The sequence below is a fragment of the Hydra viridissima genome, unplaced genomic scaffold (genome assembly GCF_058129835.1).
Source record: "Hydra viridissima isolate aposymbiotic clone 2 unplaced genomic scaffold, HvirCarnegie_v1 scaffold_4, whole genome shotgun sequence".
NCBI classification, from domain to species: Eukaryota; Metazoa; Cnidaria; class Hydrozoa; order Anthoathecata; family Hydridae; genus Hydra; species Hydra viridissima.
In genome coordinates, this window is record NW_028324303.1 from 1,767,501 (window position 1) to 1,792,316 (window position 24,816).

The following is a 24,816-nucleotide window of genomic DNA, read 5'->3' on the forward strand; positions in this document are numbered from 1 at the left end:
AGCCAAACTTAGACTAGAAAAACTTATGGACAACCCTAAGGTGATACCTAAAGTCAAACTTAAACTCTTGAAGAATAGGTCTAGCAATGTTGGAAAAATCGTGAAAACTAAAATGAACACCCATCCTAAAAACAAGTCCGCAGCTAAAAGAAAAACATCGAAGAAGAGGTGTCGTAGACAAATTTCTTTTGAAGAATCAACTTCTGAGGAAGATATTGATGAAACTAAACTGTGTGATGATGACGAGCTTGACGACGGGATTGATTTATTTTCAAAGGACACTGAGATGTGGTGAATATGGAAAAAGAATTGAACTCTGGTATCGTTGTGTCTATTGTGGAAAATGGGCGCATGCAGATTGTAGCGGTTATGATTCCCCTGAAAACTATATTTGTGACTTTTGCCCTACTCATTAATCTTCGATTTGAAAAAAGTTTTTTTTGTATCTCAAAGAGTTAACCTGTCTTACTTTGTTATTATCAATTATATACTACGTTTTTTACTCTATGTAACAATAAAACATGCTTTGCAAAATAATTGTCTTATTAATTACTAGTGTCGGTATTACCCCAAAGTGGTGTCGCAATTACCCCGGTGGCTGGGGAAATACCGACAATGAGCTTAAATTACGAAAAACATTCATGTAACATTTGTAACGTAAATAATTTTAAAACATTACATATTAATTTGATGCAGAAATTTAGGACAAATCTTTAGGTTCTTTCACCAAAATTGTAACTAGCCTAGATAAAATTATATAAATCAAATTTTATTAATGTGTCGGCATTCCCCCGGTCTACCCTACATAGATTGTTTCTCTTTACACCAGCATAACAAGTCTTTTGTGCATGTCTTACCTTTTAGAATAGTTTTAGTGAGTAAGCATAACAGGAAATGCATCGTTAGCTGCATCTCGTGAAATGGTAATGGAAATATTGAAGCAAGTCATTTTAAGAAACAGGTCCATTTGGGAAGCATTGTTCACATCAATAATTTAATGTCTAGTTCTACCAAAGAGTTCAAATTTGTTAAGATTTATAATGTCTAAAGTTTTTATGCTTTAAGAATTTAGAGGCCCCTATGCATAATGAGGCTCATGCCAAATGGCCTCAGTGGCCCCCTTCTGATATGGTCTGGACATAATTATATAATATATTTACATAAATACTATCTTGCATTACAGCAGTGAATCGAGAGGAAATTTCGTATGAGAAGTATATCCTTTTCCAGCCTTTCACATAAAAATTCTAAAAGATGTGTGGACGGTCCCTAAGATTTTAAAAAAAGTTGAACCAAAAAATTTTTGTATCAAAATTTTTTTAAAAAATTACAAATCTCATGCCAGATCGAGATAGAGTTTAAACCCAATAAAAAGCGTCGTAAAAAACGGCCGAAAAAGGATTGGATCTAGTCTATATACCGTAAGAAAAAGGCGCCAAAGTTTATTTAGGTTTATTTGACTCGTCTGTTTTCTGTTCCTGTTGCTGTTCCACCTTATGTAATTTTCCTTATTTTTACTACTACTACTAGTAATATTGTTAAAGCAATAAACAAAAAACAGCGAATTACCCAAATGTGATTATTTACCATAGCTATACACAAATGGTAACCCCAAAATAAAGCTTTCGAATTTACACATATGACAACATATAGTTGCAAATAGAAGCTGATATATCCATAAGTAAATAGGCTTATGGTACTCATGTACCCTGTATAACAGCTTAATATGTATATAAAACATCTTATACAACAGCTATTTTGTATTGCTGTTGTGTACTCTATTGTATCAATAGTATATTAGTTAAGATTAAAGCAAATTATAAAAAGGTACAAGCTTATAATACGCTTGAATGTACCAAGTGGTTACACGGTATTAATATTTTAACATTGTAATTATTAATTTATAGATTGAAAACTAGCATTGTTTAATTATTTTAATTACAATGAGTTGGCATGATTTTGAAGTTACGTGTGGCTTTGGTGGTGGTGAAGAAACCACAAGATTTGGACCACGGCAAGAAGTTGGATCAAGCCTTTATCAAGTTGATACTGTTGCATGCATTTCAAACAAAAAAATGGTAACATATTTATCAAGTTTAAGTTTTAGAATATATATATATATATATATATATATATATATATATATATATATGTATGTATGTATGTATGTATGTATGTATGTATGTATGTATGTATGTATGTATGTATGTATGTATGTATGTATGTATGTATGTATGTATGTATGTATGTATGTATGTATGTATGTATGTATGTATGTGTGTATGTATGTATGTATGTCTGGCACAAGTCTATATCAACCCTACAAAAACTTTTCTTGACAAACTGTGTTCATTGAATACTGGATCATTTCAAATTACTACAGATTTTGCAAGGTAACTTATAAGTAACTGTTGACAGATTACACTTTGGATTGTCTTATTTCTTTATAAAAAACAATATAGTAAAGTTGGTGAAGTGTTGGCTTCTGCATAACATATCAAAGCAACTCACTAGACCTAAATCCAACTTAACTTTTGTAGGAAGAGCTTGAACAAAATGTTAGAAAACAAAAAAGATTTGAACTAGGAACCTGTAAAAACAACTTTGTCTGTATAGGTGGAAGTTACTTCAAATTCAACAAAATGTCTTGTGATGTCAATGCCCAAGAGATTGTAAGCATTACTTGAGGCAAAAGAAGTGCCAACATCTTATTAATTTAATTAAAATGAATAAATCATTTATTTGTTTTTAATTGTTTGTTTTGATTATCAAATGATGTAGACTTTGTGGTGATGGACTTTCTTTTTGCCACAGGTGATTGTCCCTCAAACCTAATGTCAGTAGGGATTTTGTAATAAATACTCAAACTTTTTGCTTGTTAATTATATTGTCATCGTTTTTGATTTGTATTTGATATATGATATATTTATATTATAATTAATTAAGCATATATTTAAAAAGACTTAAGATTTTTTCTAATTTTAGTGTGACTCAACACCTTTTCTATTGTCCTCTTCATGTTTGGAAAGAATGGCTTTGGTTATTGATACTAACATATTAGTATTCGATGAGTCTTGCTCTGAGCACTTATGCACTTTTACTGTTGGTAACTTAAAGCTTTAATATTTAACAGTGGTAGACAAAAAAAGAAAAATAAAGTTTTTCTGAATTTTGCTTTTTTTTCTAAATTAAATAGAATTTCATGTGTTTTTATGTAATGATAAACTTATTATTAATTATAATCTTGTAGTTATAGATAAGTTTATTAAATTTAGTAATTAATAATAGGTTTATTATTAGTTTTATAATTGATAATAAATCTATTATTATATAACTATATAATAAAACCTGCATATATAGATGTTATTTCTAACAGAAGTAATACTTAATATACTTAATAAAACACTAAATATACAAATTCTAACAGAAATAACTGTGTAACATTTTTAAACTTTGTCAATGATCATTCAGAAAAATCCATAAATCCAGTTTTTATATTAGATTCATTAATTGATGCATTTGGTTGGGCAAATGGAGGAGGTTTTCTGGTCTTTGCAGACAGGTATTATTCTATTTCAGAAGTTTTAACATGTTTCAATTTTAGAGTTTCGATGTCATTATGTATCAAACTTGTCTCAGTTATTTTTTTTGCAGGTTATTTTATGTCTATGTTGAAAAATTACTTAGTTCACATCTTTTTCATTACTATTTTTTTCTTAATTAAAATTATTTTTAAATATTTTAATTTAAAAAACTCATTATATGTATCCCTGTGCTAAGGTTTAAAAACTAATTTAAAAACTTGCTAATTTTCTGTCACAATAAAGTTTTAAATTTCAAGTTAAACTTTAGTATGTTAACTAAGATCATGACCTTCCTTTTTTTTAGTGTTGTTATAACTTTGAAATTATTCGACTGTTGGCTAAATCGATAAGTGTATTTTTCATAGTTAACCAAAATCGACTAATACATTTTTAAAATCAACTAAAAGTTGATTTAGTCGAAATATTTGAATAAAAATTTTATTATAATCATATACTTTAATGTTGCTTGACAGTTTATTTTTTAGATGCTATGAAACAAATAGAACTTTAAGAGAGTAAACAAAAAAACTTGGTGGTGTGTAATAACACATTACTTAACATTTTGTCTTAAAAAGCATCTACTACAATTAGAAAAAAAACATTAATGAAATGGTGCTACATACAGTAAGCCAAGAGTTAAGTTAATGTGATACAGCAAATTAGGTTTAATGTTCAGATATTTTGGGTGAATTAAAAAAACCGCTATGAATAATGTTCTTACGCATGGCTCAATCTTTATAAACAATTTATCTTTACAAGATAAACTAGTAGTAAAGATATCTCTTTACTAATTGGTCAGCACCATAACAACATTAAAGGTTGATAAAATTAAATCAAGTGAAAAATTGAAATCAGGATGTCAAGATGATTACCTGGCTAAATCGACTTTTAGTTGATTAGTAAAAAACCCATAGTTGATTAAATTGACTATTCAATTTTTCAAAGTCAACTAATTTTAACTTTAGACGTCGACTTTTAGTTGATGTATTTAAAGTCAATAACAACACTACTTTTTTTAGATGTTAAAAATAACAACTATTCTACATATTAAAGTTATTTTATGATTGTATATGTATTAAATAATAAATATTCTTGTTAAAATATATTTATTATCTGTTTTAAAAACAATCTTAGTTACAGGTATTTGTGATTAATTATTTGCCTAAGGGAAACAGTTATCACGGTTTAAATTTATCTAGGCCATCTATCTTTAGGAGTCAGAAAATTTAATCTTATTTGGTTTTGATTTTAAATAACTTACGAGCGTTAGGATAATTGTTTATGTAGCCAAGTTCTCAGTGTAAGATAGCTTCCATATTTCTAATATTATATAATATTTTGAATAAGAAAAAAAAAACAACTTGTAGACAGCTGGCTATAAAAGCAAATAGATTTGATATAAATTATCTGTGCAAAAATAAATGTTAAATAATATCCTTTGTATTGTTTTAACTTAGTTATTATAAAGTTTGTTGAAACTCTGGGACAATAAGGAACACATAAAACTAAATGTTGATACTTTGTTTACTAACAGTTAAGTTAAGCTAATGACCTTTAACAAATAAAACTTTAACTAAAGTAATATTATCGATATAGTATAAAAAAATATTATCTTCTTTCCTACTTAGATCTGGCTTGCTTCACTTCACCCATATTGAATCACAAAGAATAATTTTTTCAAAGGTTGTTGATTTTAAGTTGTTGATAATTATTAATTATAAATGATAGTTAAAGTTACACTGGATTAATTTATTATTAAAATCCATTTTTAAAAAATCTTCGGAAGTTGTTCTTTTGTATAGAGGTATCCTATTACTTTTAAAAACTTACAAAATGGAAAATTTTTTACCACATATATATACATGCATACATATGGGGTTACTTTAAAATTACTTTTTTTTTTTTAACTTGACTTATTGCCAAGGCTCCAAAAGGTACACGTGTTCCAATTCAGAATGTATATCTATTACATACTGCATAAAAATTCAATAAAAAAGGAAAAAACTATTTAAAGTCCATCAAAAACCCCAAACCACGGTGTGTTTATAAGAGTATCTCTTAAAAATGGAAATTTGAATTTTCAATCTCTCATCCTCCCATGTGGCTCAATCTCACACAATCTTTCAATCTCACATGTGGCCTAAGATTAAGAATAGTGCTATACTTTGTAATATGCAATATTTTAGTATTAATGCTTGCATATTGATTATTAATTCTTTGTAGTTGGTGGTTTATAATTCAAGATAATTGTTATTGTTTTTTTGCGCAGAATAACAATTGTTTTTAAATTATATCATGAAAACATGCTGAAAGGAGAATGTTTATTTGCTTAGCTTGTATGACAGAAAATTCTTGGAGCTTTGTTTCTTGCATTATTTTCTATTGTATGTTCTCACTGAAATTTTTTTTAAATTAAGAGTTCTAGTGCCTCCCCTAAATACAATCCAATTTTAATGAATTTTTTAATGTTCTTTCTACAAGCCTAGCAACTTGAGAGGGTGAGAATAAAAAAGAATTAAATGTTTTAGTTTATTAAATTATGAAATTATGTATAAATATAACACTCTTATATGAACATGAGATTTTGTATTTCAAAACAATACAAGGCAAAATGCCAATATATATACATGCACACACACTGAGATCTTAAATTTTCTTTTTAGCAAATGCGACTTAAAAATTTGTTTAGACTTTAAAAAATTATATTTGTTTTTTTTAGAGGTTAGCAAATGGATATATTGCAAAGCAGTGTTTTGCTTCTATTACATTTGTTGAGCAGTTAAATGGAAACGGTGCATATTTTTAAAAATAAAGTAGTTTATATGATTGTGATGATTTCTTTTAAGGTTTTTGATCCATTTTGTTCTAAGCTTTATGAATAGGGCTGCAAATTTATTGTTTATTTCTTGTATTGCTTTAGTAAATAGTTAGTTATTTGTACAGGTTTCTTTGAATTATTTGTTGTCACTACTGATGGAGAGGGCTTCAGGTTTTCAAATCTTAATCTTGAACAGTTAAATAAAGGTAGTTACCTTACATCTATTATCAAAGATTTATGGTACTTTGTAATTTATAAAATACAATTTTTACACATCTTGTATATATATATGTACTTTATGTTAATATTTTTATTTAGCAATTATTGATAAAAATATTGAAATGGCCAGCAAGGTTAGTTAAATATATTGTAGAGAACATCTAAAAGTTTTTTTTAAAAAATTTTTATAGACATTTCATTTATTAGATGGAAAATAAATTAGAATTGGAAATTGAAATAGAATTATTACTGTGTTTGTAATTTTGACTAGTTATGACTAATGTGTATGTAATTCACTTTTAAAAACTTTGAAAGCTGTATGCAAAGCCATTAAAATTGTTGTTATAAAAATAATGAGAATATAGAAAATTAATCTCTGAGTTTGAGTTAAATACAATGTACAAGCCTTTGAATGTATTAATATGACTCATGTTGATCTAATGAATCCCATTAGAAATCCATTACTTTTGTTATAAACAAAAATTTTCTTCATAATTAGTAGCAGTTTTTGGTAACAAAGGCTATTTCATATATGTTGAACACAAATACCAGGGTCAGTGCCATGCTCTGCAAGGTCAGGATTCTTAAAAAAGAATATAGATTACAATAGAAACAGTTGCTGTGTTGCTGTTTACAGCTGTTTTGTTCTTAATAACTTTTGTGAAAACAAAAGTTATGACCTAGATAATGATCTAGAGAGACAAATTTAATGACATCAAATTGATGAATGGGAGAGACAAATTATCCATACACTGCTTTCTAAAATATCAGTTGTTTCAACTTTTTTTTCTGAAGTCTGTTTTTACAGAGGAAATATCAATCTCATGATTATTAAAACAATGAGCTTGAGCTTAATCATCCATGATTATTTTCTAATAATATCATCTTCTCCTGCTAAATGTAAGATATAACTCTTTTTCAACAAATATTTCACAGATAACATCATAAATTGGTGTTTTTTGTGAAATATAAGTTACCATTGCCACTCCTTCAACCTGACCTAAGGGCTGATGACACACTTTTTTGATTTTATCTTGGACTCTTGTGTAGCCTTTTTTATATAACTTATCTATTTTTGACTTGTTCAGATAACACATCTTCACATTCTTCAACAGGACCAAATCAATTTGCTTGATGAGAGTAAATGCGGGCTAAAGTTTTTATTCACACCCTGATAATGCTTTGGTTTATCAGCATTAAAATTTTTGTTGTAAACTCGATTTGGGATTTATAGTTTAATAGACTTTGTATCAAATTTGAAATTTTATCCTCTTTAACCCATTGAAATCAACTTTCTTTATATTTTTTCTTCTTGTTTTATCAACTGCCTGAACTGCCATCTTGAACTTTAAGTAAATAAATGTAGTTAGCCAGGATTGTAAAACCTGGCTGAGTTAGCTTCAAATGGGCTAGGATATATAGCTCAGGGGGAAACTCACATATCATATAGCCCAGGGGAAATTCACATATATATCATATCAGTTATAAATTGGAAAACTTAAGTTGTTAAATTCCAGGTTGGTGCAAAATTCTAGCCTGGAAAACCAAACTGAAATTCATCCCAGGCTAAATACTTTTTATGTAACAAACCCCTATAAGAGTTTTTCTTTCTTTTTTTATTTTAAGTTAAAACTTTTAAAAATATAAAAAATGTTATACAGAAATATTTCTTTTTTATAGATTCAGTCTGATATGAAGCTAATCCAATTTCAGTTAAATGAATATCACAGTTTTATTCATTCTGTTGCTTATCATTTTAGTGGAACTGAACGTTCTCTTTTAGTTGCGGTAAGAATTTTCATAAAATTACTTTGAAAGTAGAAAAAGAAAAGTTATGACAATTAGCTATAATTTTCTGTACTATTATAATAAATCTTAACTTGAATAAAAGTTCCTTCATTAAAATCTGACTAGGACTAAATCATTAAAACTTCTTTTCAATAATTATTTGAAAAGTTTAATTTGTGATATTTTTAAAGCAATTATTTTCTTCCTTTTAATGGTCTTTCTTTTATTTCTTTCAGGGAGATGGTGATTTCAATTTGAGTGAGTGGTTAGTTGAAGATGGAGAAGTGGTCTTAAATGATTTCACTCAATCTATCAGACGTAATATTTGAATTTTTCTTGTCTATTTATATAATATAGATAAGCGTATATATTTATATTAATATAGAATTAATACTTCTTATAATTGTAATTATTTTTATTATTTTTATTAGTATTTTCTCTATAATTATAATTTAACATAAATATAATTTCTTCTGATTTCCATTATACATAATTGAGTTCATGTGTAAAGTTTGTTTTTTTATTTCCGATACTTTTATTTAAAGTTGAAATTTACACATTTATACATAATTTGGTATTTAGAAGTTGGCTTCAAAAAGAATGTGGTTAGTCCTGATGGTCAATACATTGTATCTCTTGATGCAGAGGTAAATTAGACTTTTTTTCTAAAGCAATTTCAATAAAATAGTGAATGCTTGTAATAAAAATATTTGTCAATGTTTGAAAAAAAATTTTTTTCTTTGCTGTTTTAAATTTTCTATCCTATTTGTAACTGTGACCCAATAGAAATCTAAAAACATGCCCCGAAAACATGGCCCAATAACAATTTAAAAACATGCTCATACCCTTAAGTGACTCATTTCAATTCTGGATCAAAATTTTGTTTAAATATTATATTTCATAACTCAATAAAAACAAAATAAAACAAATTTTTTTTTTTTTTTTTTTTTTTAAATGTTTACTTTATTATAGTAACTGTAATTAACTAAGGTTAATTAAATAGTTCACTGCATGTTTCTAGTGATTTTCTTTTCTAACTTAGAATAATATCAGTTTATGGACACGAAATAACTTTATTTTCCTTGATTGCTGGCAAGATTTAAAGGTTGATGACTTTAATCTATTCTTAACCAGTGCTGTGGAAACGGATGTTACTGACAAAAACAGGTATTTTGTTAAGTGGCTATTTGTTTTTCAAATAAATGTTCATAAAAATCAATCCTAGGGGACAAGTAAGGGCAAATAGGAGAGAAATCTACTTTTAATCAATTTTTTGCTTTTTACCAATTGGTGCTCTTCTTTTTTGTCAAAATTTTGTCCTATTTTTGAAAAGGCTTTTTCAGTTATAAAAATTGAATGTGGATTAAAAGTATATTTGAAACAAGGAAAATTTTTGAAATTTAAAGCATTCTGTACTTGACTTGTGCATTTTTCTTGGTCTTTTTTCCCTGCTATAATTAAATGCTTTTAAGTATAGTAGGAAAAATGCACACATGCTTATAGATTACATCAAGTAAAGTGAACAATAAAACGTTTGAAAAAAATGCAAATCTGTTGCATCTGCAGTTCATGTGTTCACTGAGATGTTAAGCCCCAAATATTTCGTTGTATGTCTGACATTACGTGTCTACCATCAAGACAAAGAATTCTAATGATAAACTATGATGAGCCAAAAAATTTTTAAATGAATGAAAAACTTGTTTCTTGGAAACTCTTTAAAGTGTTATACCTATGCAATTTTTTAGCAGGCTTGTTTTTAAATTTAACTTTTGTGTGAGTCTCTGTTCTGAATTTGTTAATTAACTTCTCTAACAAAACACTTATATTTTACAAATGCAAGGTTACAAATATAATTTACATGTTTGTAACCAGTTGTGTATATTTAAATACCTTGAAAAGTTAAGGACTATGATTAAGAGGTTATAATAAGAGATTTTCATTATCTATTGCATTGTCATTGTCAGATTCTTGAGTAACATCCATAATGGATTTTTTTTTCCTGATGACATTGATACAAATTATTTTTAGCAAAGCAAAAGAAGATCTAAAAATTGTTCTACTTACAATTCCACAGAGCAAGGTAATATTCTTTATTTAGGTTTGGTTTAAACAAGATCAATATTGTCTTGTATCAGTATTGGAAAAGCAAAATTCCTAGATACAGATACTTAATACAGAACAAAAGATGGTTCTAACTGCATCTTTTTTATGTTTTAGAAACGAAAGCTTGTAGTCCTATCATTACCTTCCTTTGACCATGTATATACTTTGACTGTTTCAGAATGCACAGTTTTAGCAGTTCTTCCTTCTCAACAGGTATAACACAACAGAGGGCTTTAATTTTTAAATGAGGTATTAAACAAATTACAAAATTAACCTTTTTATCTGTTTTTATGTAATTTTATCATTTTTGAGTAGTGATAACAGATAACAATGATAGATGGTTGTAAGGCTTTCATTTTAAAAAAAATATTTATTTTTGGATTATCAGAAACATAACTTGTTTTCAAAAAGTAAAACATTTCTTATTCAGACAAAAATCTTAAAAATGAAAAAAACTTTAAATTAATCTGTTTAAGGACATCATGATGTTTGTTGAAGGCGTGCCAAATGAAAATTTAGATGACAGGTTTGTTTCTTTACCAGTTTTTTTTAAATTTTAAACTCATTAGTGAAATAACCTTCCTTTTTTTTTTTTTTTTTTTTCCAACCCTTTTTTAAAAGTAATTAGTGTTAAGATTTTTAAAATTTATTTTAGTATTGATGGTTGTGAAAAAGATTTATCACTTGTGGGTACAATAAGAGTTCGTTCTTTGATGGAAGCTATACCCCAAAACAGGTATACAAAAACTTAATTTTTAAATTTGTTTTACAAGTTTTAATATAACTCTAATTAAATATATTTTTTACAGGTTCTCACGTCTTCTTCACAAGAAGAAGTTTTCAGAAGCAGAGGATTTTGCTAAAATGTTTAATTTAGACATCGAAGTGAGTGTTGAATTTTGTATTTTGCAAGCAATTTAAATTTTAAAATGTATTGAAAAGTTTAAACTTTCTGCTAAAAAACGGTAGTAAAGATGAAGAAAAAAGAAGTCTGATAAATTGCACAGCATAAATGTGATTTAACACATTTATTCTATAAGTAAATAGATCCTTCTCTCTCCCTTAAATAGATAACTTATTTAAAAATTAGAATGAAATAAACAGGGAATATGCAATGAATTAGGGCTGACTTAGGAGGTATCACTGTTCTTTTTAATGCTCTCCATCTTAGATTTTAATTTCAAACATGGAATCTTAATATGTTAAAACTAGTTAAATTAATTATAATCTGACTGACTATTTTTCAGTTGGTGCATAAAGTAAAGAGCATTCACATCCTTGACCAATTATCACCTTGGGATGCAAGTCAGAAAAACCAAGACCATAACTTTTATTTTGGCCTCATGACAGAACTAAAAGTGTGCCTAGACAAGATTGAGGTAATGGAAAATTAATTTTTAAATTATCATTTCTATAATATTCTTATAAAAAGTCCTTCATTATCTATATAGTAGTTATAACTCGTTGTATAAAGTTTTAGTTTTTGTTTAACAGCTGTGATTATTTAATGCTTTTTAATTACTGTTACCAGTACTGTTTTAATGAATAATTTAGGATATGGAGCATGTTGCGCATTGTTGTTTACAAGCGCAACTACCCACGCTCAGTGCTACTTATGATCTTTTAAACTACGCCCAACAAAAGGTTATTTTTTATGTCCTAAAAATGGTTTAAGTCATTCCATTAATTAGAGTTTAAAATGTTTATTGATTTTTCTTTAGGTTAATTTCAAATCCAGAACTTTTACAAAGTCTTCTGCTTTGTTTCAAGCGGTAAATATATTCTTTAAAACTATTACACATAACATCAATAAAAATGATAATAAATTCAGTCAGTAGAGAATCTAGGTAAATGCATCAGTAATTGACCAGTTTGAAAAATACACTCATTTATTCTATTTTACTTTTGCATTAATGTTTCAATATTAATAAATCATTGCAGGTGAAAGATGCAAGTTAAAACTCTCTGGTCAAACATTAACACATAGTGTTTTCCACCTTAAATAGCTTTTATAAATTACATTTTAATACTTAGTAAAAATATTTTACTTTGCTAAGTTATTCAGCTTGCAGGGAATTTTATTATTACTAATAATTTATTATTAACAATTTTATTACTATTAATATTGATTTATTACAGCTGTGAAAAATTTTTACTTGAATAATTATCGCTTAAATATTTTAAATTACATTTTTGTCAAATATAATTTATTTAAGCTTTTTTCCCCTCTAGCTATTAGATGGCATAAATCGTTTGGTGACATTTGATGTGGCATTTGGTTCTTCACAATTTACGTGAGTTTTTTTTTGGAATGATATTTTTATGCTATTATTTAATATCTTCAATAAAACTATTTATCTTAATAAATACTCTTAAAGGGGGAATTCTTGGTCTGCATTTCTGTCATCTTCACTCCTTGATGAGGTCATTAAATGCTTCACCGGTTTAAATGTTAATGCTGGGATAATCATCTGGAGGCGTCACCAGGTTTTCTAATTTTTTTTAAAACTCTTTTCAAAAAGTAACTTTATTGTTAACACCTTTACTAAAAATTTTATTGAACATTTAATAAAGAAATAGAAAAAGTTACTTAAGTAGTTATGTTTCTTATACAGAGCGAATTTGAAAAATACTTTACTGAGGTCAAGCTGCAGCAAATCCTTCATTCCCTTGAAAATACACCATCAAAAAAAATTATACCATGGTTGAGAGAAGATTTTGTTCCTTATGTTTTAACAATTCTTCCTGATGGTCAAGTAAGTATTTAATTTTCAAACTTTATCAGTTTGTTTTCATCTTAAAATGTAAAATTTTTTTACATTTTTACAGCGCATACTTGCTTGCTGGCTGGAGAAAATTGCTAGAGACTTGGAATATATAGAGAAAGAATCATGGCCAGATAATGCTTTAGATTTAGCAGAAGTTATGTACAAAGCATTTTCAAATCTTAGTCAATCAACACAAGGCAGGGGGGTTGCTACACCTATGCAGTTTGCTACAAAGGTGACTTTTTCAAAAACTTATGTTTAAACTAATTTAACATCTAAATTTACAAACTATTATTATTCTTATTTTTAACTATTATTAGTTATTTTGTAATGCTAATTTATTTACTTATATCAATAAGATATTAATAAGATATCGGGTTGGTAAGATATGTTAAGGTTGGGAAAAAATGTTGGAGTAGATAAGAAATATATTCGAGTGAGCAAGAAATATTGAGGTAGGCAAGCAATACTGGGGTGAGCAAGCATTATTGGGGTGGGCAAAAAAGTTAAAATATTTGTTTGATAAAATTTTTTCTCATTGAACATTTTATCCTAATAAACAAAATTAGAAATTAAACTAAGTTTGATTTCTGCTTAACATCATAACACTTTTTTCATTTGATTGCATTGGTGAATCTCTTTCAATTCATGTAGTACTCAAATATTGTTCTTCTTAAGGAGATGAAATTCATTTCAAGTGATTTTCAACTGTTATATGGAATAGATTTAACCTATCTGCAATCTCTCATACATCACATAGCAATCCTACTCAATTATGTGTTTGATTTAGTCATCATTAATATCAGTGAATCAACCAGAATGTTGATAATCTTTGAGTGAAAAGTCTTCAAAACAGAACTTTTGAAACCAATTATGATGTGTGCATTTTGTTCAGCAATCAACATTATAAACTTCAAGTGTCTTTACAGAAGTAAAAAAGCTAATTATTTAAGAATGACATAACAACTATAAAAAAAAAAAATTACAAATTTTAAAAAGAAAACTTGATTAAAGTCATTGACATAAACAACTATGTGAACAACTATTCTATTATTAAACAACTAAATTTTTTGTCCATCCAATAAAAATAAAATTTATAAAAAATTTATCAATAAAAATTATATTTATTTCTTAACTTATTAAAATGATCATACTGCTGTTTTTAACTCTTTTTTTTTTTAGATATGCAAACTAAGCATTCCATATTTTGAAAGTGGTGCCGATGAAGAGCAAGATGTATCGGTTTGTTTTTTTTTTAGAATTGATTACACAACAACTACTTTGAACAATTTTTTTTTTGCAATCTTTAAGCATTTAATGACTGTTCTTTAAATTTAAAGTCTGGGCTTCGAAATTCAATGAAGTTACTTGGAAGTCTAGTGAAGAGTTTACGAGAAGTGAAGTCTTTACATCATGAGTATAACTGCAAACTGTCGTTGGACCAATATTTATCAGTAAGTCTTCTATTTAGTCAAATTTTGGTCAAATTTCTTTTTTTTTTTTGTTTTTGCTGTTACTTTTATTATTGTGGTTATTATTATGTGCATCTTCAGAATTTATGTTTCATAGGAAAATACAAAACAGATTACATTTCGGCTATTAAACAGGATTGCAGCTGCAGAATTGATTCCACAAACAATAAAGAAGTATGTGGAACCATATGTCACAAAAAACAACCTGAAATTGGAGAATCTTTTACATGAATACTTAATTGTAAGAAGAACTAGCTTTTTTTGTAACATTTTAAAATGCAAATTGCAAAAATAACAAACCAAAAGAAAGCACAGTATTAAAGTGCAAAACAAAAAGTGTTAACATCATGAGATGCTAAAAATCCTCTTTAATTTTTTTTCCCTTCAATTTCTGATCTCTTAAGCATTAAAAATTGATTGCAACCAAAATAACAGCATTTTTAAATTTTATTCTAATAAACTAAAAATAATGTAAAAAAAAAAAAAAAAGAAAAAAAAAGAGTGAATTACAATGTAATTAAGAGGATTTTTAAAAATATATTTAAAATTACTATGCAATTGAAGGAGGTTTTTTTAGGCAACTTTTTCAAATGTGTTTAGTTAATCAAATGTTTTAATCAGGTAGTTTTTAAATTATTTATCTAGGAACTTGTTGATATGAACATTCAGTTAGCAAGCTTGTGGGAACCTAAAGTCATTGCAATCATTAATGAAATAAAAAGTAAAGAGGTGAGTATAGAAAACTAGTTTTTATTTATAATAATAAATTATATATATTCTACTATTATTGTTTTTCAGGTTATCATATTTTATTATTTGTTATCTATAGTTTATATTTTTATTTTATCATTTCATGTTTCTTAGAAAAAATGTGATGCAACATTAAAACTTATGATGAAAGCTCAAACACCCTGGAGCGAAAGTGTTGTAAATTTAGTCAGTTCCATGCTGAAAATCTGCCCTGAGTATGTTATAAATCTGCTCTGATTATATTATAAATTTGCCCTGAGTATGTGGTAAAATTTCCTTGAGTATGTTATAAATCTGCCCTGATTATATTACAAATTTGCTCTGAGTATGCGGTAAGATTGCCCTGAGTATGTTATAAATCTGCTCTGAGTATATTACAAATTTGCCCTGAGTATGTTGTAAAACTGCCCTGACTATATTACAAATCTGCTGTGAGTATGTTACAAGTCTGAGTATGTTGTATAATACTTGTTTAATTTAGACCATCTTACAAAATAAAACAATTTTTGTTTTCTTGTTAATGTAAAATTCATTTAGAAATAAAAATTTGCAGCGTCAATTTCAATTTGCTGAGCTTCGAAAAATGGTAATTGGTTACAATATACGAGAAACAAACTTTGCAGACATTTCTAGAATTGAGGTAATATTTATATTAATTGTTACTATTGTTTATATAAACCCAGATAACTTATTTATCTGTTCATTAATGTGTTTTATTATTATTTTTTTTAGTTTAAACTACTTAAAGATGTTTTAAAGTTTAAAATTGCAATCTTGTAAATTATCTGCATGTAAATTCTTTCGTTTCATGTTTAGGAAGTTGTAAAGTACATGTTTAATACAAATAAACCTGAAGCACTAGAAGATGCACTTAAGGTATGTTAAAAAATTTTTTTTTTAATCTTCTTGGAATTACCAAAAACAATAAAATGCTTAAAATCAGGATTTTAAGCATTTTTTTTTTTTAGTATTGGCATTTAATGGCTTCTTTTTTATATGTACGTGTTTTCTTGTTCTTTAAAGATTTGCAAACACTTTCCATCAGTGACGAAAGCTTATGTTTACTTCCTTCGAGTTCAATCGTGGATTGTAAATAACAAGGTAATGTTTGTAAAAATTTAACAAAGATGTTCAATCGTGGGTTGTAAGTAACAAGGTTACATTTGTAAAAGTTTAACAAAGATGTAAATTTTGAGTGTGTAATCAAGTATTTTGGGTGTGTAAGTCAAGCATTTTGAGTTTTAACAAAAAGCAGTTTAATCTAGAACATCTTAATTAATAATTAGTAATCAAAATCTTAATAATTAATATGAAATTGAATTTGGTTATATGTTATTTTCTCCATCAAGACGTTTATTTAGATTTATGAGTCTTGCAAATTGATAGAAGACATAAATATTGATGATGCCATTAAAGTTGCTAACTTTTGCTTGGTATGGTATAACAGCTGTTTTCAGCCAATTGATGAACAGGTTTTTTTTTTTCAACTAATTAATGAACAGTTTTTTTTTTTTTTAAACACTAAAAAGTGTTTTTAATGCTGTTTGATGTTATTATGCTGGAAGCAGAGTAACAGCAATAATCTCTCTTCAGAAATCAAATTACTTTTGTATTTAGTTTTTTGTTTTTTTTCTTTTCTCTGTAGGATATGGTTGAACAAATAAGTATTACAGAAGCTGTTATACTTATACTTCACTCAGTCTCTAAACTCAGTGAGTTTTTTCACTAATATTCATCAAGTGTGGATTTGATGTTTTTTTTTTACAATTAGTTTTATTTGTTAAAGAATTATGAATAATATACTTCAGTTTTTAAGTGCTTATAACAGTTTTCTAAAAAAAAAACATAAATTAATAAAGTACAATTATTCTGCTGCATAAGTTAAGATTTTATAATTCCAAGGTCAGTTACAGTTTTGAATAAATGTTAGTTTCTATATTAAAATCCAAAAAAACTTTTTTATCTTTTCTAACAGTAATTTTTAATCTGCTTGTTTTGATTTATTAAATTAAATTTCAGGCATGAAAGAGCATGTTTTATAAACTTTTAATGTACTGCCAAGTGTCTTATTTTGCTCAAAAATTCGACTTATTTGTATTTTTCATTTATAAAAACCTGCTTTAAACTTCTATTGTGTTAATGCAAACTAACAAATCATTTACTTAGGATATCTAAAATCTTTTTTAATTGTTAAATTTAAAAAAGTAATTTTTCAAGTTTGTTTTAAAAATTTGCAAAGTTAACCAGAGTATCTTTGCATTTTTGCAACTTTTGCTTTTTTTTTTTTGCAACTTTGCACAAAATTAACAAAATTAGAATAGCTTTATGGGATTGTTGCAAAGAAATCTCTCTTTTTTTTTTTTTACTTTTTGAAGGGCTAAAAGTTCTGAATTTAAATTAAAAACAAATGATTAGTTTAAGTGTTATTTTGCTTAATAAAGAATAAAATATGTTACAATGAAAGACTACTGAACACAACCTTTTTAAAAATACAAAACACACACAAAAAAAAGTTCCTTTATATGTAGGTAAACTTGAGTAAAAAAAATTAAAGACCCTTTTTTTTAAATTAAAAATCAAAATTAACCAAACACAGTTCAAAAGCCCTATTGAAAGTCTATTTTGGGTTTCATTTTCTTTAGAGATGTTAGATGATAAGTAATTACATAACAGTATTTTAACTCCTAAATTCTTTTTTAAAGATGGTAAAACTATAGAAAAAAACCACTCGTCAAAAGCTACTCCATCAAACCATCCACTTTTAGTGCTGAAGTATCTAGCTCCTTTAGGACTCCTACACACCAAGTGGACCACAGATTAATTGCCTTATAAAGAACAAAAGCTAGTAAAGTTTCACCTGCTGCATTACATTAAAAAATACTTTATTTACAAGATTGTTAACTTTTCATTTATTTTTTTTTAGTGTTAAACCCATTGTCAACAAACCACAAATGGGTTTACTTTAAAGTAAAGGTTTGTCTTTACTTCAATGGGCAATGTTCCATTTGTGGTTTGTAGTTACTTCAAGCCACAAATGGAAGATAGCCAGCATGAATGAGGTTGGCCCTAAAGGAATTGGTGTTACAGACTTTTATTTGTTACACAGATGATTCTCATGGTATAGAAGCAAAAAAAAACCTTTTTGAACCATCATTTTGTAAACTTAAGCTTTTTTATCAAATGTTTCTATTGATCTTCCACTTTTAAATGAATAGTTCTTAACTCTTTAAATTAAAAAAAAAAAAAATAAGTATTATGAGGAATGATTGCAATTTGTATTTCAGAGGTAAATAAAATTTAAGTTGCTAAACATGTGACTATTTAACAACACTGTTTATTGCTTTGTATTAAAATAATAAACACTTTAAGTAGTTTATTCACTTTTAAGTTTAACTTTGATCTGCTACAAAATAAAAGTTGAAAGAAATGATTTTTTTTCTCTTTTTCTTTGTTTAAACAAAATGACTTGTGTTGCTAGAAACTTTGATTATATAAATATTTTACACAAGTTTTGTATTGATACTAGAACAAACCGTCGGGTTCTAAAGTGATTCGTATTTGTAGTTCAAATTTTTAATTGCTAGAGAGTAAAGCATCTTTGACATATCGTTGTGCAAAGTTACCTATAGTTGTGCAAAGTAAGGGACTTTTACAGTACCTTTTAAATAAAGAAGTATATATGTAAAGAAGCATATACACTGTCCTCCAAAACATTAGCAACCAAATAAAAAAATGCTTTTTTTCTACTTTGAATACTAATTACAGCAATTTTATTTTTTTAATAACGCTTTGAATACAAAAAATGCTTAATATTACATATAAGAAAAAAGATTTGTACATAATAAGACCACTTGAAAATGAATAAACTTGTTTTTTTGTTTTTATTGGTATTTTAACGCAAAAACGTGGTCCTCCAAAACATTAGCAACTTTTTATAATTACTCACAAAAACTCACGGAAAATCAGCAGCACAAGTGTGAAAATAATGCCCAAGGGAACTGTTGTGTTGTAATTTTTAGTACTTAACCAATGAGAATCAACTAATTGTTAATTTTTGTCCAGAGATGAATACGGAGTGTTGCAATTATTACAATATTAATTTAAGATCGCGTATGTATGCTGCTTTGGATTATAATGGCAGGAAACAAGTATAATTTAGCTTTTCGAGAACGTATCGTAAAAGATTACAAGAAAGGAGTCAAACAAAAGGAAATCGCAACGAAATACTCCATTAACAAGTCAATTGTATGTCGAATAATCAAACGATTTAATAAAGGTAGTCCTTTAGAAACAGAACATAAGGGCGGAAGACCACTCAAAACATGTCGTTTCACCGATCAAAAAATTATTCGTCATGTTAAAAAAAATCCTTTTGACAGCGCTAATGATACTATTAAAAAACTGAAACTTTCCGTGTCTCAAAATACAGTTTGTAGACGGTTACAACTTTCAGGACTTTTGAGCTTTAGAGCAGCAAAAAAACCTTTCATTTCTCAGAAGAATAGAAAAGCTAGAATTGAGTTTGCAAATTCTCATAGAGACTGGACTATAAATGATTGGAATAGAGTACTCTGGAGCGATGAATCAAAGTACAATTTGAAAGGTCCTGATGGAAATTTAAAGGTACGTAGACCTAAAGGTAAACGCTTAGACCCTAAATACACAAGAGGAACAATCAAGCACGGTGGTGGAAAAAGTGCAATGGTTTGGGGTTGTTTTTCTAGTTTTAGTGGAGTTGGACCTATTTACCGAATAAATGGCATTATGGATCAGTATGTTAATCGTGATATTCTCAAAGAAAAAGTGGTTCCTCATACTGATAATAATATGCCTCTTTTATGGACATTTCAACAAGACAACGACCCCAAACACACCTCTAAACTCGTTAAAGAATGGTTTGAAACAAATCAAATTAAAGTAATGAAATGGCCAGCTCAATCACCTGATCTCAACCCAATTGAAAATGGTACCAAGTTGAACTCTCCCTAAAACACAAAGGACCCTTCAAAAACCCCGATGAGCTATATAAAGCTATTGAAACCACGTGGAATGAGATTACACAAGAAAAAGTTAATAAACTCGTAGAGTCTATGCCGAGAAGATGTTCCTTGATCCTAAAAAGTAAAGGATATGCCATTAACTATTGATATTAACATTTTTTAGGGTAGTTTTAAAAAAGTTGCTAATGTTTTGGAGGACCACGTTTTTGCGTTAAAATACCAATACAAACAAAAATTCACGTTTATTTTTTTTCAAGTTGTCTTGTTATGTTAAAATCTTTTTTCTTATATGTAACATTAACCATTTTTTTCATTTAAAGCGTAATTAAAACAAAATTGCTGTAATAAGTAATCAAAGTAGAAAATGTTTTTATTTTATTTGGTTGCTAATGTTTTGGAGGACAGTGTATGTAAAGAAGCATTTCATTCTTCTGCATCGTTTTTTAGAATATCTAGGCATCTTTTTACACAGCCATAATTTTTATTGTTGTAAAAGCTCCTAGAGGAATGGCAATAACCTTTTTATGCATATATTTAGTTTAATAAAATGTTTAAGTTAAAAAAAAAAAAAAAGTTTAAAAAATGTATTTTGAAATGTCTAATATTTGGAGTATCAATAAATTTTTCTAAAAAATTTTTAATGAAATATTTTTTTAAATTTCAGTTTAGATTTTTGAATTTTCAAATTTATTGTTTCAGGTAAAAGTTTCAAGAATGATTTTCAAAACCTAACAAACAATCTAAAGAATATACATTGTTTACAAGTAAGTAGGGTTTAATTTATTTTTTATATTTTTTTTTAGTTACTTTTTAGTTGATACCAAAAAACTTTAAAACTTCTAATGTTTTTAAAGTATGTGTTTAAAATATTTTATTTTTTTGAATATATATATATATTTTTTTGAATATATATATATATATTTTTGATATTTTGAAGTGATTTTCTGTTAAAAATATTTTTTTAAAAAAAATTATAATTTTAAAATGCATTTGGAAACTATAATATTCCATTTATATTTTCATAGTTCTTAGTTGTTTTTTTTTTAGTTTTAATTATTTTTATATTCAAGAAAGAATTTGGAACATTTTTATCGATAACACAATATGATGACAGTTATTATTGTGAAGGGCTTATAAAGAATTTTACATTAAAACCATACTGTGCTACACTGGTATGTATTACCTTTTTAAAATCTTTTATATTTTCAATAGAGAATTCCTTTTGCTAGCATATACTTATTAGAGTACCTCTGTCATTTTAAGTGTCAGATGTTTTGACAAAATGTTTCACAAAGAGTTGAGTTTATTTTGAATTAAAACATTGAATCAATTAAGTTTATATTGGTTGCATTTTGTAAAAAAAATTGTTTAGTCAGAAAGTTTGGAGTATAAGCCAATAAAGAAAAAGCTTTCTCAAGCTTGCAAATTAATACGGTATTTAAATTTTTTATTCTTTTTAATTTCCTCTTGTGATCATTAAACCTATAAAAAAAATTTTAATTTATATGACAATAGTTTTATTTTTAAACATGTATTTTATTCGTTAATGTTTTTCTTTGTTTGTTTAGGTTTGCGGAGTTGTTGCGAGTAAGTGGTGCCTCTTTTCACTCATTACTTATAGATCTGTACATAGAGAATGAACAATTTGAAGAAGCTTTTAAACACATCTGGTAAAAATCAGCTTTTTTAACCTTCTTCGTTTTGTAGAGATGTTTTAAACTCTGGTTACAAGATTTTTTCTTTAACATTATGTTTGCAATTGTGAGTGAATGTTATATGAGTGAATGTGTTTATTATTGCATTATGTTTTCTTATTCAGTTTACTTAGGCTGTGTTTATTAATGTTGATGTAATTGTAATTTATTGACATACCAATATTTATGCTAGAATATTTATCTGAACATGTTATAAAAATTTTTTTACTCTTTTTGTTGCATTTCAGTGGATTGATTAAAGATCCAAATACTGGGAATTTTTACCAATCTTTTGCCCCTGAGTATTTGAAAATTCTTTTTAAAATAGCATTTATCTTGATTAATGCTTCAAATTCTAATTTTGATTGGGTAAAGGGCGGCAATGATTTGCACGCTTTTACATCTCTGGCACTGACTCTCTGTAAAAAAGGTTTATTTAAATTTTCATTTGATTTTCTTAGATTAATGTTTTTTAAGTAATTGTCTCCAGCTTTAATCATCTTATGTAAATATATCTCCATAACTTTGTTTCAAACCTTTTTTCATAAGTTTTATTATCTTTCCTTATTTCCCTTCCTCCATTTTCTATTTAACATTGAAAGTTCATTTTTGAATTAAAATCTATTTCCTCTTAATTTTTTTTTTTTTTTTTATATTAAAATAATTTTTTTTGTCCACTCAAAACCCAAATATATTTTTATTCTGGAAATTCTTCTTGGTTACCATTTTTCTTGGCTATCTATTTTTAAATTTCAGACAGTATTTGTGATTATTTATCAATGTGCTGTTTAATGCGTTTTGTTGACTTACTTGGATCTCAATGTGAAAGCTCGGATTATCAAGATGATCCTAAAAAGTAAGTGCTCAAAATAACTATTAAAAATTACAGATTTATTTTGATTACTTGTGAATATATATCCTTTTTTAAATTAATGACGAGGGAAATACTACATGTAAACTCCATCAATGAAAAAGTTGCACTTAAATGTTTCATAATGCTTATGAATTAAAAAGGCCATAAAGTTGATTTTTTCTACAACAGATCTGAAGGTTTAATTCACGAATGGATTTTGGATGAATATCATGATGATAGTTTAGTTTTACCTGCTGCCACAATACTTCCTTTGTTACAGAATCTTGTTTCTTTGAGCATTTTTGGTAAGAGTGCATTTTTGGTAACCATGCGTTGTTTATTTTTAAATATCCTTAAAATTTATTTGCATGATTTTTTAAAATTATTTATTTACATTTATATTATGTTGCCTTTTGAAGTTCCTTCTGAAGACTTATTCCCATATGATTCAACTCGATTGACCGGCAATGGTGTTCAATATAGTGGTATAAGTTTTTTTTTGCTGTTAAATATTTTCATTATTTGATAAAATTTTTTTATATTTTCACAATGTTTTTTTTCAGTTTTTTTTTCCTAATGGCATAGTTTCTTTAATAATAATAATAATAATAATAATAATAATAATAATAATAATAATAATAATAATAATAATAATAATAATAATAATAATAATAATAATAATAATAATAATAATAATAATAATAATAATAATAATAATAATAATAATAATAATAATAATAATAATAATAATAATAATAATAATAATAATAATAATAATAATAATAATAATAATAATAATAATAATAATAATAAAATTAATAATAAATTAATAAATAAATGATAATAAATTGATAGTATTCTAATTTATTGTAGTAAGGGAAAACAAGCAAGGTACTGCAAGTGTTGTTGTGAAAACAGTAGAGTTAACAAAAACCCTTCAAGCTGCTAATGAATTTTTAGTTGAGAATAATCAACAAGAGCTTGCCTTACAGCTTCTCATGCTTGTAATTTTTTCTTTTCTTTTTTTTTTTCTTTTTTTTTCTTAATTAATTTTATTTCAAGTTGTATTTATTTTAAAAGTGTTATTTTTACAGGGAGTGTCAACATGTGCACAGCATGCTTCAAACCTACAAATGGGTATTCCCGTAAACATTGAGAGTGAATCTCAGTTACAGGTGATTTGTTTAACATTTTCTCTGAATCTTTTAGTTTTTTTGCTAGTATTTTATTTGGCATTGTTTTAGCATACAGAACAAGAATCTTGAATCTCAAATTTTTTTTCTAAAAATCCCAAAATAATATAATAATGCAACAAAAATTTATAAATAGTTTTTATATGGTTTTCCATGCAATACAAAAGTAAGAATCTATTTCAATATCTCAAAAATGATTTAGAAAATCATTTTTGAAAGCGCATTTTCTATTACTTAATTTGATTAATATCTGTAAAGCTTTCAAAATGCTAAAATTTAAAACTCTCATGTTGATACTTTTCTATAAAGCTTTCTTAAATGTTAAAAAAAAAAAGTTACATACTCTGTGTTTTTTTAAAAATATGAAAAAAATTGTGATTCTGACCTTTTTGCTATGCAAAAATCAGAAAGAAGCCAATATTGTAATTGCAGGTGTTCTCTTTTTATTTGCAGATGGAGAAGCTTATCGAACATGAGTTAAAAGCTGCACAAGTTATTCTTGAAAAAGGAGAAATATTACTCATCGAATCTTGTTCAAATCTTGTGTGCTCTGTATGATATTATTACTTTTATT

The 24,816-nt window shown here is 26.7% G+C and overlaps 1 protein-coding gene across 1 annotated transcript in view; it reads left to right on the forward strand.

The window, feature by feature from the left end:
* The window catches only part of LOC145182711 (kinetochore-associated protein 1-like), a 42,793-nt gene that overhangs the window by 6,339 nt on the left and 11,638 nt on the right, over nt 1-24,816 (forward strand). The window contains exons 3-47 of the mRNA XM_090085339.1: nt 1,908-2,078; nt 2,986-3,106; nt 3,502-3,562; nt 5,213-5,267; nt 6,304-6,376; nt 6,528-6,608; nt 6,721-6,755; nt 8,302-8,409; nt 8,646-8,727; nt 8,992-9,056; nt 9,452-9,576; nt 10,438-10,489; nt 10,627-10,725; nt 10,989-11,038; nt 11,168-11,248; nt 11,322-11,397; nt 11,760-11,891; nt 12,067-12,156; nt 12,234-12,284; nt 12,745-12,806; nt 12,891-12,999; nt 13,128-13,268; nt 13,342-13,515; nt 14,463-14,522; nt 14,621-14,734; nt 14,850-14,993; nt 15,398-15,481; nt 15,617-15,717; nt 16,040-16,142; nt 16,319-16,378; nt 16,526-16,603; nt 16,864-16,974; nt 17,148-17,214; nt 19,087-19,140; nt 21,202-21,266; nt 21,573-21,674; nt 21,875-21,936; nt 22,071-22,172; nt 22,445-22,626; nt 22,953-23,052; nt 23,239-23,354; nt 23,469-23,534; nt 23,923-24,053; nt 24,144-24,224; nt 24,696-24,794. Of these exons, the coding sequence (XP_089941465.1) occupies nt 1,944-2,078; nt 2,986-3,106; nt 3,502-3,562; nt 5,213-5,267; nt 6,304-6,376; nt 6,528-6,608; nt 6,721-6,755; nt 8,302-8,409; nt 8,646-8,727; nt 8,992-9,056; nt 9,452-9,576; nt 10,438-10,489; nt 10,627-10,725; nt 10,989-11,038; nt 11,168-11,248; nt 11,322-11,397; nt 11,760-11,891; nt 12,067-12,156; nt 12,234-12,284; nt 12,745-12,806; nt 12,891-12,999; nt 13,128-13,268; nt 13,342-13,515; nt 14,463-14,522; nt 14,621-14,734; nt 14,850-14,993; nt 15,398-15,481; nt 15,617-15,717; nt 16,040-16,142; nt 16,319-16,378; nt 16,526-16,603; nt 16,864-16,974; nt 17,148-17,214; nt 19,087-19,140; nt 21,202-21,266; nt 21,573-21,674; nt 21,875-21,936; nt 22,071-22,172; nt 22,445-22,626; nt 22,953-23,052; nt 23,239-23,354; nt 23,469-23,534; nt 23,923-24,053; nt 24,144-24,224; nt 24,696-24,794 (4,140 nt within the window). The 5' untranslated portion in view covers nt 1,908-1,943. The remainder of the gene's footprint in view (nt 1-1,907; nt 2,079-2,985; nt 3,107-3,501; nt 3,563-5,212; nt 5,268-6,303; nt 6,377-6,527; nt 6,609-6,720; nt 6,756-8,301; nt 8,410-8,645; nt 8,728-8,991; nt 9,057-9,451; nt 9,577-10,437; nt 10,490-10,626; nt 10,726-10,988; nt 11,039-11,167; nt 11,249-11,321; nt 11,398-11,759; nt 11,892-12,066; nt 12,157-12,233; nt 12,285-12,744; nt 12,807-12,890; nt 13,000-13,127; nt 13,269-13,341; nt 13,516-14,462; nt 14,523-14,620; nt 14,735-14,849; nt 14,994-15,397; nt 15,482-15,616; nt 15,718-16,039; nt 16,143-16,318; nt 16,379-16,525; nt 16,604-16,863; nt 16,975-17,147; nt 17,215-19,086; nt 19,141-21,201; nt 21,267-21,572; nt 21,675-21,874; nt 21,937-22,070; nt 22,173-22,444; nt 22,627-22,952; nt 23,053-23,238; nt 23,355-23,468; nt 23,535-23,922; nt 24,054-24,143; nt 24,225-24,695; nt 24,795-24,816) is intronic.